At 38.6% G+C, this 13,581-nt stretch overlaps 1 protein-coding gene across 2 annotated transcripts in view; it reads left to right on the plus strand.

Annotated features, from left to right (window-relative positions):
- cdk14 (cyclin dependent kinase 14) overlaps nucleotides 1-13,581 on the plus strand; it is a 776,693-nt gene that overhangs the window by 627,081 nt on the left and 136,031 nt on the right. For both annotated transcript variants that reach the window (XM_069914351.1, XM_069914352.1), the window contains one exon: nucleotides 4,856-5,001. In XM_069914351.1, the coding sequence (XP_069770452.1) occupies nucleotides 4,856-4,971 (116 nt within the window). In that variant the 3' untranslated portion in view covers nucleotides 4,972-5,001. The remainder of the gene's footprint in view (nucleotides 1-4,855; nucleotides 5,002-13,581) is intronic.

Below are 13,581 nucleotides of genomic sequence, written 5' to 3' on the forward strand. Positions count from 1 at the left end.
GACAGCACGGCCCTGAACTGGTTTAAATCTTATCTTAGTGGTAGGACTTTCTCAGTCAACATGGGCAAATTTTCGTCGCCCTCTGCTACCCTTTCCTGCAGGGTTTCACAAGGGTCTAATGTCGCTGAGAATATTCTCCCAGAATCACAGTGCGGCTTTCGCGCAAACAGAGGAACCACTGACATGGTCTTTGCCCTCAGACAGCTCCAAGAAAAGTGCAGAGAACAAAACAAAGGACTCTACATCACCTTTGTTGACCTCACCAAAGCCTTCGACACCGTGAGCAGGAAAGGGCTTTGGCAAATACTAGAGCGCATCGGATGTCCCCCAAAGTTCCTCAACATGATTATCCAACTGCACGAAAACCAACAAGGTCGGGTCAGATACAGCAATGAGCTCTCTGAACCCTTCTCCATTAACAATGGCGTGAAGCAAGGCTGTGTTCTCGCACCAACCCTCTTTTCAATCTTCTTCAGCATGATGCTGAACCAAGCCATGAAAGACCCCAACAATGAAGACGCTGTTTACATCCGGTACCGCACGGATGGCAGTCTCTTCAATCTGAGGCGCCTGAAAGCTCACACCAAGACACAAGAGAAACTTGTCCGTGAACTACTCTTTGCAGATGATGCCGCTTTAGTTGCCCATTCAGAGCCAGCTCTTCAGCGCTTGACGTCCTGCTTTGCGGAAACTGCCAAAAGGTTTGGCCTGGAAGTCAGCCTGAAGAAAACTGAGGTCCTCCATCAGCCAGCTCCCCACCATGACTACCAGCCCCCCCACATCTCCATCGGGCACACAAAACTCAAAACGGTCAACCAGTTTACCTATCTCGGCTGCACCATTTCATCAGATGCAAGGATCGACAATGAGATAGACAACAGACTCGCCAAGGCAAATAGCGCCTTTGGAAGACTACACAAAAGAGTCTGGAAAAACAACCAACTGAAAAACCTCACAAAGATAAGCGTATACAGAGCCGTTGTCATACCCACACTCCTGTTCGGCTCCGAATCATGGGTCCTCTACCGGCACCACCTACGGCTCCTAGAACGCTTCCACCAGCGTTGTCTCCGCTCTATCCTCAACATCCATTGGAGCGCTCACACCCCTAACGTCGAGGTACTCGAGAGGGCAGAGGTCGACAGCATCGAGTCCACGCTGCTGAAGATCCAGCTGCGCTGGATGGGTCACGTCTCCAGAATGGAGGACCATCGCCTTCCCAAGATCGTATTATATGGCGAGCTCTCCACTGGCCACCGTGACAGAGGTGCACCAAAGAAAAGGTACAAGGACTGCCTAAAGAAATCTCTTGGTGCCTGCCACATTGACCACCGCCAGTGGGCTGATAACGCCTCAAACCGTGCATCTTGGCGCCTCACAGTTTGGCGGGCAGCAGCCTCCTTTGAAGAAGACCGCAGAGCCCACCTCACTGACAAAAGGCAAAGGAGGAAAAACCCAACACCCAACCCCAACCAACCAATTTTCCCTTGCAACCGCTGCAATCGTGTCTGCCTGTCCCGCATCGGACTGGTCAGCCACAAACGAGCCTGCAGCTGACGTGGACTCTTTACCCCCTCCATAAATCTTCGTCCGCGAAGCCAAGCCAAAGAAAAAAAAAAATTTTGGACCCTATTCTCTTCTTCTTATACAACCTTCCCCTTGGCCATATCATCTAAAATCACAGCATCTCCTTCTACTGCAAAGCTGATAATACTCAGCTCTATCTCCCTTTAAACCCCAACAACTAAGCAAAGATAATCAGCCTCAACAACTGTCTGAAGGACATAAAGTGCTGGATAGCTCAAAACTTCCTGCAGCTAAACAAAAGCAAATCTGATATCATTCTATTTCGCCCCTCCAACTCCACCAAAATTATCTCCAATACTTATTCACCCTCATTAAGCCACACATTAAATCCCTTGGTGTGATATTCGCTTCCACCTTCAAGTTTGACCAACAAGTCATTGCAGTAGTAAAAGCTAGCTTTTTTTCAGTTCCGCACCATTGCCAATATCAAATCATTCCTGTCACCGAAATACCTCGAGGAAGTTATCCACACCCTCATTTTTTCCCATTTAGACTACCATAACACTCTATATATGGGAATTAGTAAGTCGTCATTATCCCATCTGCAACTGGTTCAGAATGCTACAGCAAGGCTCCTGTCAGAAGCCAAGATGAGGGAACGCATCACCCCTATTCTGGTCTCCCTCCACTGGTGGCCAGTATGGCTCAGAATAGATGTTAAAGTTCTCCAGTTTGTTTACAAAACCCTTAATGGGCTAGCCCCCTCTTACATCACTGATCTCCAAACACCCTACTCCACTTCAAGACCCATCAGATTGGCCAATTTAGGGCACTTGGTTGTTCTGTGCTCAAATCATAAACTCAGGGGAGATCGCGCCTTTGTGATAATAGTCCCCCAACTATGGAACAACATTCCTCCCTCCATCAAATCAGCACCTCCTTTAACTCTTTTAAATCCATGCTGAAGATGTATTTTTATTCACAAGCATTTTGAAGTGATTGTTGATTATTACCATGTAGTATGTACAATTCTAAACCTCGAGTATCTGTTTTATACTGGACTTTAAGTTGCAATGTAATTATGATCTGTACAGCACTTTAGTCCAAGTGAGTTGTTTTAAATATATTATATAAATAAAATAAACTAAACTAAACATTAGTTTTTAAAATATATCTATTTCTGGCCATTTACAGTTTTATTCTTTTGTCCCTTTGTTGATTCCAGATTTCAGTTCTAATATGTCGTAGATATTTAAATTCATTGCGCATCCTCCTATCAATATTGTGCACAGGAAAAATACCAATCTGTAACAAGTCTGTGTAAGTGTATGCACCTTTGTTCAGTGAAATGGATTCTGGACCCATTGAGTGCAGAAAATGTAAGAATTTCTGACCAGGTTCTTTATAAAGTTCCATTAATGTGATGAAATAACCTTTAGTAATTCATTAGTTTTAGCAGTTTAACATTTGATATCAATGCAAATTGTGTTGAATAGACCTGATAAATACGTGTATTGATTAATATTCACGTTGAATTCTTTCTCTTACACATAGCACGGTTAGTGAAAGGCACAAGATTTTGCATCTCACTGGGTAAAATAAACATTAGCCAAATCCATGTGAAATGGTGACATCTCAATCCTCTTTCCTCAGGAGGCTTGGGTACGAATTACCAGTAGTAGATAATCTCATGGGGCCTCGTGTTTTTTGAATATGCTACTGAGAGATCTGGGTTAATTTGGACTTATTACACAGTTGCTAGTTCATTATCATAACGTGGATAAATCTCGATCTGTCAACATATATTGTATATTTTCATTTTAAATATGTCCCATATTATCATGCTGGAACAGGCTGCCAACTGAGAAATACTTGTTCAATCATTAACAGACACAATTTATGCAGAACACCAGAGGGGAATTAAAATTGGGAAAGAAAATACCTCAAGGGTGGTAATTTTAATATGAGAATTTAATTTGTTATTTTCCATATTAAGAATTTTGCAGTATTAATCCTTTTATCAGTGCTCAGCAGGTTATTTGCACAAGCATAACTGTAAGGTGATATTCATTTCCAGAACGGGTCTGTGTGGAGCTCTAAACAGTGACTGATAAATCCTTTTGAAGACCAGACCAAAGATGAAAATCTACATATTTTTAAATAAAGCCAGTGCTGCATGCCTAGAGAAATGTTTCAATGTTAGTGAAGAAGCATTCTGCTTCCTGCAGATAATTACAGCAAGAGAATGTAATTTGACCATATTTAACTATCCATATGCCAAATTGTTTTTGCATTCATTCATATTAACCATATGATTTCAACCTTATTTGGTATCTTAATCCTTTTTTTAATAAAAAGCATTTTAGTGGAAGCCATGATAACATAATTCACTATGGAGCACATTAATAATTAATTCTGTGCTTGCATGAACTGTATACTCAGTAACTATTATTCTCTCTAAACTGAAATAGAACTACCTGCATCCCTGTCTCTTCCACATTTTACCTGCCATCAATTCTGATTAAACTTAGAAGGGTGATAAAGGCTGACTTTTGTTGCCCTGTGTTTGAATATAAGTAAGATTTGTGAATGATAATTACCTTCAGATGCTCCTATTGGGGAAATTCTTTGTCTCCTTGAATCCTGACAGCAACAAACTGACTGAAATTAACAACGTCTAGTGTGAAAGTTCACAGGCAAAGTTCTACAGCAAAGGATGCTGCCTGTCACGATGTGTGATCTATTTTTTATATAAAATAAACCAAAAATTATGTGTATTCAGTCATACTTTGAATGTTGTAAAAATGAATAAATCTTGCAGAAGCTGCTGCTTGCAATAGTATACATAAACAACAGCAATGTGAAAGGTGGTTTTCAAAATAATTGATGAGGTAAATTTCCTATAGAACTTGAAGTGAATATTCCTGATTCTGGAAGAGTGGAGAGTCATTGTGTAACATTGTAGAGGAGCCACAGAATTGCATTTCACATTTAACTAAAACAAGCAGTTATTATTGTGAAACCCAAAAGTCTGCAGATGCTGCGATTGTAGTAAAAAGACAGAAATGCTGGAGGAACTCAGCCGGTCTCACGTCGTCCATAGGAGACAAAGATATTTCAGGCCTGAGCCTTTCTTCAAGGTATGAGTAAAAAGCAGGCATTATTGTTGTCCTAAGGTATCCTCACTCACCTGAACCTGGCAGCGGTGAAAATTTCAGAGTGAAATGGAATTGATTAATTCCTGAATCTGCTTTGAATTGGGAAAGTCAATCATTTTTAGATCCAAAAAATGTTGCAATTTTGACTCTCTATTTCTCTTCATCACCAGTGTCTTCGGTTTTCGTCGTTCCCACTGTGAAACTACAGCCTGAAATAGATGACAGTTCAAGGGTTTTTGGGAGAAGCAACAGTCACGGTAAAGGCTTTTTGAACCACAAACACTGAAGAATTCTTAACCTTGGTACCAATATAAAGGTAATATAAGTATTATTTTTTTTTAAGAATTGAGTTTTTATACTATCAAAATACTCAATTGAATTGAATTGTGTATTGTCATGTCAGAAATAGAATTTTACAAGCAGGGTGTAGCATTATAGTCAGTCAAATTGTGCAAAGCATAGTTAAAACAATGCTTTCACCAGTGAGGTCCATTTTAAGAGTCTGCTAGCAGCAGAACAAAACTGTCCTTGAATCTGTCAATTTGTTTTTTCAAGCTTGCGTAGCTTCTCCGCAATGGAAGGGGAGAGAGCAGAGTATGATTGGGGTGGGATGAGTCCTGTCTTGGCAGCTTTCCCAAGACAGTGAGGCATAGACGTGGTCGATGGAGGGGAGGTTGGTTTGCATGGTGAACTGAGCTGTGTTCACCAATCTGTGCAGTTTCTTGTAGTCTTGGGAAGAGCAGTTCCCATACCAAGCTGTGGTACATTCAGACAGAATATTGGCATTTCTGTAAAATTGGTAACAAACCTCAGAACATGCTGAATTTCCTCAGGCTTCTAAGGATGTGCAAATAATTTATTTCTCTGCCTAGCATCAGTCTCAGCAATGAGAAGTTTTTAAATTAAAAGTTTCAAATTAAACAGAATCAAAATCAGAATTTATTGTTATGAACATGTCAAAAAATGAGTGGTTTTGCAGCAGCTTTACAAGTGCAAATATTGCTATAAATTAAATTTAAAGATAAATTACTGCAAAAGAAAAGAAAGTGAGGTAGTATCTGTGATTCATTGTCCATTCTGAAATCTGATGGCAGAGGGGAAGAAGCTGGTTTTGTACCGGTGGGTGTTCATCTTCAGGCTCTTGTACCTCCTTCCTGATGGTAGCAGTGTTAAGAGGGCTTGGCCTGTCCATATACATATATGAATATACTCTGCTTTAGGAGTGTAAGTCATAGATGTCATTACCTCAGAGAAATATTTAACTGCTGCTATCCTCTCTCTGCCTTCTCTAGCCAAGCCAATTTTGAATTCAATCTACCAAGTCACAATGGATCCCATGTGTCCTAATCTTCTGGATCAATCTACCAAGGAGGACTTTTTCAAATGCATTTACAACATCCATTTCCTCATCTCAAAAATTCCATAATTTGTAAGACATAACCTACCTCACACAAACCATGCTGACTATCCCTAATAGGCCATGCTTTTCAAATGTGAGTGAATACTTTATTTAAGGATCCTCTCCTATAGCTTTCTATGTCGCTGCCCTAAAACTTGCTGGATTGTGCCCTTCTTAAACCACAGATCAATGTTGGCTACTGTCCGGTCCTCTGGGACTTCGTCTCTTGCTGGAGTGGATAGAAAGATCTCTGCCTTGGCCACTCCAAACCCTTTCTCAATCACCTGTAGAGAGGAATATAAACACTGAGACTTTGGGGCAGGGTGTAACATCCTAAAACTTACTTTTGTTGAGCTCCCTAAATACTGTGGCCCTTTATAAATGTTTGCATCTGTCCTATCCTCCTCATTCCATCATGTCCCACTCATCCCTGAATATTATAAACTTTTAAAAACCAGATAGGACATGGCCAAAATGAAGTCCTACTGGCAAAACCTGTTTCCAGAGCAATATGCCTAACAAGGGACTATCTATGCCCAGGCTTCAGAGATTAGAGCGAAAGGAAAAAAATAGATGGGTAATGGAGGAACTAGGAATATTTTCATATATTCATGTTTGGGCTCTGGGCTTTGTTGGCAAAGCCAGCATTATTACACATTCTTAATTTCTCATGAGGTACACCTTAAACCGCTACATCTGCTTCTTGCAGTGATGTCAGTGAGAGAGTTCTGGTATGTTCACCCAGCAATGCTGATGAACCATCGGTGTATTTTCTAGTCAGATTGATGCATAATTTGGAGAAGAATCTGCAAGTGGTAATGTTCCATGCTCTTGCTGTCTTTTCCTTACCTTGAGGGAGAGATGCAGGATCGGGTTGTACTGAAAGAATAAATGTAGTGGATTTTGCAGATGATATGCACCATGTTGGTGATGAAGGAAATAAATGTTTAGTATGCTTGATGTGGTGAAACAGGTTACTGTATCATGGATTGTGTGGAACTTTGAAAGCAGTTTACCTCTTCTCTTCCCACCATCTAGACACCCAAACACTCATTTCAGATAAGGCAGTTTAGTATACACAAGGTTGTCTCCTCTATATTGGAGGTTGGGTGATCACATTGTGGAACACTTGAGTTAGTCTGCAGGAGTGACCCTGGGCTTCTTTTTGCTTGCCATTTTACTTCAAGAGTCCCCCACTCAGTCTGACCTCTAACACTGTCATCACAAGGCTCATGCAAGTTCAAGGAGGTCATCTGAGCATGTTGCAGTCCAGTACTCAGGAGGGGCTTAAATAGTCGTGGTCTTTTTCCGAAGACAAGGAAATCTAAGGTTTGAAGGCATGGATTTAAGGTGTGGGAAGAAAGATTTAAAAGAGATCTCAGGGGCAACTTTTCATTGTTGAATGTTGTAGATATATGGATTGAATTGCCAGAGGAATGAGAAGAAGCGAATACAGTTGTAACATTTAAAAGACATATAGACAGGTATTTGGGCTGGAATGATATGGAAAGATAAGGACTGAATGCAGGGAAATAGGATCTGCTTGGGGTCATCAACTTGTTCAGCATGGATGAGTATGGCCAAAGGGTGTGTTTCCATGCTGTAAATGATAATTTGATATCAAATCCCACATCCTAAGGTACAATTCACTATTTCTTTCCATTTGTGTCAAGGCTGACAATTTTACTTGGCAATTTCTGCATTTTACCTTTTCCTTTCATTTGTATAGTCTGGCCATGTCCCAGTAAGCCAGGCTAGACAACAGAAGTGAACAACCTTTTTTTAAAACTCACATTTCACTTTAAGTATTCCCTATGGCATAAGTGTTCTGCATTAGTAAGGGATTGCTTAAGGTGTTAAGTGAGTGGAAAGAAAAAGTTTGAAAACCACTGTTTTAATCGTACCTAATTGACTCGTTATGTGCACGGTTTCATAACTCCAAAGGAAATAAGCCAATGACAATTTTTTTTCAAGCAAAATATTTCAGTAACAATCGGGTCTAGAGCAGTGGTTCTCAACCTTCCCTTCCCACTCACAGACCACTTTAAGTAATCCCTTACTAATCTCAGAGCCCTTATGGCATGGAGATTACTTAAGATGGAATGTGAGTTTTTTTTTTAAATTGCCCACCCCTGCTACACAACATGATTTTGACCATGACATTAGCAGCAAATTGCAAAATAGTTTAATTGCCCTTTCTTCCTTCTTCTTTTTGCCCTTTACCTGCCTTATTAATTCACCTTTTCAGTGAAAATTACTTTTGTTCCACTATTGCCCATCCTCAACTTCACATTCACCTCATCTAACTTGTTTCTCTCTTTCTATGTTTGGATCAAGGATTCCAAAACTGAAGCATTAATTGTTTATGTCTAATTTTTACAGTATTTTCTACTTTTATTATGCCTTGAGGCATGGGTAGTTTTGGAATGCTGCTGGGACATTGTCCCAAAGCCCTTGTGTATTTAGCCATTTCTTGATATCATGTAGAGTGAATCAAGTTGGCTAAACATCGGCATCAGTGGGGATCTCAGTTCATGTTGACAGATCATAGATTTTGCATTTGTGGCTGAGCATGGCTGCATATGTGCTTTGGCTTAATTCTTTAGCATAGATAATAGTTAATTGTTTTTAAAAAAATAACTAAAACAGAAATGATATTTGATTTCCAGTTCAAAGGGGAATGAAAATGATATTTTCTTTGAATTTGAACGAACCTATTTATTTAAATATGTACATTGTGTACAGTTACTTTCTGCACTACCAATAAATGGCATTTCTGCCTCACTCACAGAAAAAAGAATCTCAGGGTTATATGTGTTGACATGTATGTACCCTGACAATAAATCTGAAATCTGAATCTACCTACAAGCATGCCCCAACCAGCGTGAACACTTGCCAATTCTTTTCTATAAAAGTCTTTTTGTTCTTCACCTTGATTTGCATACCAACATCAGTGAATCAAATGGTATGACTGTTCTCAATCACCTGACTCTGACCACAACATTTTGATTATGGTATATTTTGGCGTACAAGTCGAGTTGTGAAATCCTTAAAAATTACTCAAAAAATGGGGGTTGACTTATACACCAGATATACTTTTGAGACCTTAAGTTCAGGTCAAAAACTATTTGATGCCAACTCAGCGTCTAAGTCGACCCTGGAAGCACTGATTCGATATATTAGTCAACCCTGTAAGCACTTCCTCACCACCAGCACTGCTGCTTCTCAATACCTCCCCACCACCGGGTGCTGCAATAACCCACCCAGACATTCTACAATTGTAGAGCCCAAGGTCCCTGCTCCTACCTGGGAGCCTGAGGTTGCCGCTCCTGCTTGGTAAACCGTGGTCTCCATTCCTGCTCAAGAGAACAAAGTCACTGCTCCTGCCACTTAAGTCCAATGTTCCCGCTCCCACTAGGAGAATGATGTGGCCACACCTACTTGAGAGAACGAGGTCACCACTCACATCCAGTAGGCTGAGGTTCCCACTCTTGCCCGGTAAGCCAAGGTTCTTTTAAACTTTTTTTTAACTGCTTAGTTACTTGGCAATTGAAGTGCTGTTGCTAGGAGGCCCGGACAGTCCGAAAATGGGGGGGTCAACTTATACACCTGAAATACCATAAAAACCATTAAAATGAAGCTAAAAAAGGCGGAGGATCAACTTATCTGCCGGTCAGCTTATACGCCAAAATATATGGTAGTTATTATTGTTGAAGATTATAGCACAGGTAGTGAGACCTTAGATTTTATTTTGGATTGTTTACATTAAAATGATTGTTTCAGTGAGAAAACCACACCTCTAAAAATATCATGCAATGTTTTAAATGGAACAACCATTTCTTAGTTTTAATTGTTTGACATTGGAAGAGTAAAAACACTGAAATGTTGGAGGAACTCCGCCGGTCTTTTCAGCATCTATAGGAGGCAAAGATTTGTCTGACTTAGACCACTTGTAAATTGGAAGAGCAACATCTCATTTTCTGATGGACACCCTCCAAACAGATGGCATTAATATCAACTTCCCAGGCTTCAACTTCTCCCCCCTCTTCTCCTGACGCCTTTCCCTATCTCTATCTCTCCATTCCTTCTTCTTTCACACAAACATGATAAATTCTTACCTCTCCCTTATCACATCGAATTAACACCTTTTTTTGGTCTGGATTCCTCCCCCATTGTTCTGAGGCTTCGTGAGATTTCCTGCTTCTGGCTTTTTCTGTTTATTCCTTGAAGAAGGGTTCAAGCCTGAAATGTCAGCAATATATTTTTGTCTCCTACAAACACTGAAAAGACGGGCTGAGTTCCTCCAGCATTTTGGTGTGTTTTTACTACAATCACAGCGTCTGCAGACTTTCATGTTTCCCTTGACATTGCAAGAGTTCTTGGTGACTGGAACGATAAATACATAATAATCTGAAAAATGTATATAAATTAAATTATATTCCATTATTTAAGAAGATAGAAGAAGATTTTTAAAAGTGGGTGAATTTGCCTATTACTTTAACTGGAAGAGTTATTGTATTAAAATGAATATTTTTCCGAGAATTCAACATTTATTTCAGACTTTACCTATTTCTATACCTCAAAAATTTTTCAGGATTTAAATAAACAAGCTAGGAAATTTCTTTGGAAAGGAAAAATGGCAAGAAAATCATTAGTAAAATTAACATGGAAATATAAACTAGGAGGATTAAAACTTCCTAATTTTAAGAATTACTATAAGGCAGCACAATCAAGATTTCTTGTTCCTTTGTTCGCGAAAGCTAAAACATCTTGGGTGGAAATTGAATTGAATAAAATGGAAGAAACTGTATCTGAAGAGTTCATTTATAAATGGGAACCAAAATTAATAACAATGAATAGAGATGCTCCAATATTGAAGCATTTGCTTAATACTTTGAATAAAGTTAACTTCGAAATTGATGGAAATCTTTTATCATTAAAAATACCATTAATTAATCCTCTCAATTTTTTTTCAAAAGATAACCTTTTTTTGAATATTTGGTATAATAAAGGAATTTCTAAATTGGGAGATTGTATTGATAATGTTAGATTGATGTCATTTGATCAATTAAAAATTAAGTATGATATTCTTCGTAACATACTATTTTGTTATTTTCAATTAAGAGAGAAATTAGGATCTGATATAAATTTTTTAAATCTTACAGATTTAGAACAGTTGATGGAATGACTAAAAAATTAATTTCAATAACATATATTGAAATTGTTGTTGCAAGATAAAGCACCTAAATTAGATTTGTTAATTCAAAGATGGGAACAAGATATAAATGTAATGATAGATCAGCAGGTTTGGCAAGATTTATGTAGTTATGTCCAATACTATTAATGTAAGGTATAGATTACTCCATTATATTTTTTTTACATCAGTTGTATATTAGACATCAGAAGTTGAATAGATGGAGAACGGATATATCGGATCAATGTTTTAGATGTGGAAAAGAAGTTGGAACTTTTGTTCATTCTACATAGTCTTGTTCAAAGGTTAAACCTTTCTGAATTTCTTTTAGAAAGTTTTTACAATTACAGGTGTTTTTCTTAAATGTTAAAATTGAGCCCTCATTCACTAAGAAAAATTTGAACAGGTACATGGATGAGAAGGGTATAGAGCGATATGGACTGGATGCAGAGTAGTTCGCCACAGAATAGAAAGAATGAAGGGCCTCTTTTCTGTGTTGTAAAGTTCTATGGTTCTAATATTTCAAAATATTAATTAAATTGTACACAATATTCCAAATTTGGTCCCACCAATGTCTTATACAACTTTAGCATAACATCTCAACACCTATACTCAATACTTTGGTTTATAAAAGCCAATGTGCCAAAAGCTTTTTTTACGACCCTATCCACCTTTGACGTCATTTTCATGGAATTATGTATGTATGTTCCCAGATCCCTCTGTTCTCCCACACTCCTCAGTGCCCTTCCATTTACCATGTATGTCCTTTCTTAGTTTATCCTTCCAAAATGCAACACCTCAAACTTGTCAGCATTAAATTTTATCTGCCATTTTGCAGTCCATTTTTCCTACTGGTGCAGATCCATCTGCAAACTTTGAAAACCATCTTCCCTGTCCACTACATGTCCAATATTTGTGTCACTTGTAAAGTGTTGATCCAATTAGATGACAAATAACAGTAGACCCTGCAGCAATAATTGAGGCCCACCACTCATTACTAGCCTTCAGTCAAAGAGGAGATCATCCACTACCACTCTCTGGCTTCTCCCACGAAGCCAATGTCAAATCCAGTTTGCTACCTCACCATGAATACTGAGTGACTGAACCTTCCTGACCTTGTCAAAGGCTTAATAAAGTCCATGTAGACAACATCCACGGTTTGTCCTTCATCACCTTTCTTGGTAACACCCTAAAAATGTCTACAAAATTTGTTCAACACGACCTACCCTGTACAAACCATATTAACTACCCCTAATTAGTCCCTGACTATCCAAATACTTTGTTATCTGATCTCTTGGAACACCTTCCAATAAGTTACCAACTTCTGATATAAGGCTCACCAGCCTGTAATTTCCTGAGTTATTTTTTGAGCCTTTTTTAAACAATGAAACAAAATGAGCTACCTTCCAATCCTCTGGCACCTCCCTTGTGGCTAAGCGCTTTAAAATATATTTGCTAAGGCCCCTGCAAAGTCTTGCAGAAGGCTGATCCAAAAGAAATTTAATGTATTTGCACAAATTGAATTTAAAAAATAAATAATGTAGGAAATTCTCAGAGGACATGCAGCTGAAAATCATCTTTGGTTTCCGAAACCATATGATATATAATAATGCCAGTAAATGAAGTTAAAATTATGGCATTTAGGTTTAGATTAAATTTCAAATTACTTGGAAAATATGAAAGGATTTAAAGGCTTTGGTGGATTTATGTAAAATTCCCACCAAATCTTAAAATGTGAGCACCGGATCACAAGGATATCCCACTGTGTTTGTGTTCAAGACAAGGCATAAGAGATCGTTTCAATGAGAGAGATTTGTAATTGAATTTATGTAAAAATTGAACCATGGAAGTTCAGAACAGGATGTGCTTACCTCTGTGGAATTTGTTACATTTTTGGAGATGGGCATCATCAGTCAATAAAATGTAAGGAGCAATAAGGATTCCTTTGTACTCTTTATTCATCATAGCTGTCAAATAATCCATTGCTAGAATGTAACAATCAGTTATTTTAAGATACCTGCCATGCCACTCAACTTCCTGTTCTCATACTCCATATGGACTACCTTTAATTATTGTTCCAGTTTTGACATCCTTCATTGCATTGAAATAGATCCTGAAAGAAAAGGAATTCTCTCTCGAGTACAGTTTTTGTGAATCAAGCTGTGGCTTAAGTTTATAATGATCACTACATTTATGGTTCTGAGAGAGTGTTTGATAAATGACTGAATTGTCCTGCACCAATTGCAGGGACACTGTAATCTATCTAATTAGCTCTCATGATCAACAATCCTTTTGGTTTCTGA

Source organism: Narcine bancroftii, chromosome 1, assembly GCF_036971445.1.
Source record: "Narcine bancroftii isolate sNarBan1 chromosome 1, sNarBan1.hap1, whole genome shotgun sequence".
In the NCBI taxonomy this organism is placed as follows: domain Eukaryota; kingdom Metazoa; phylum Chordata; class Chondrichthyes; order Torpediniformes; family Narcinidae; genus Narcine; species Narcine bancroftii.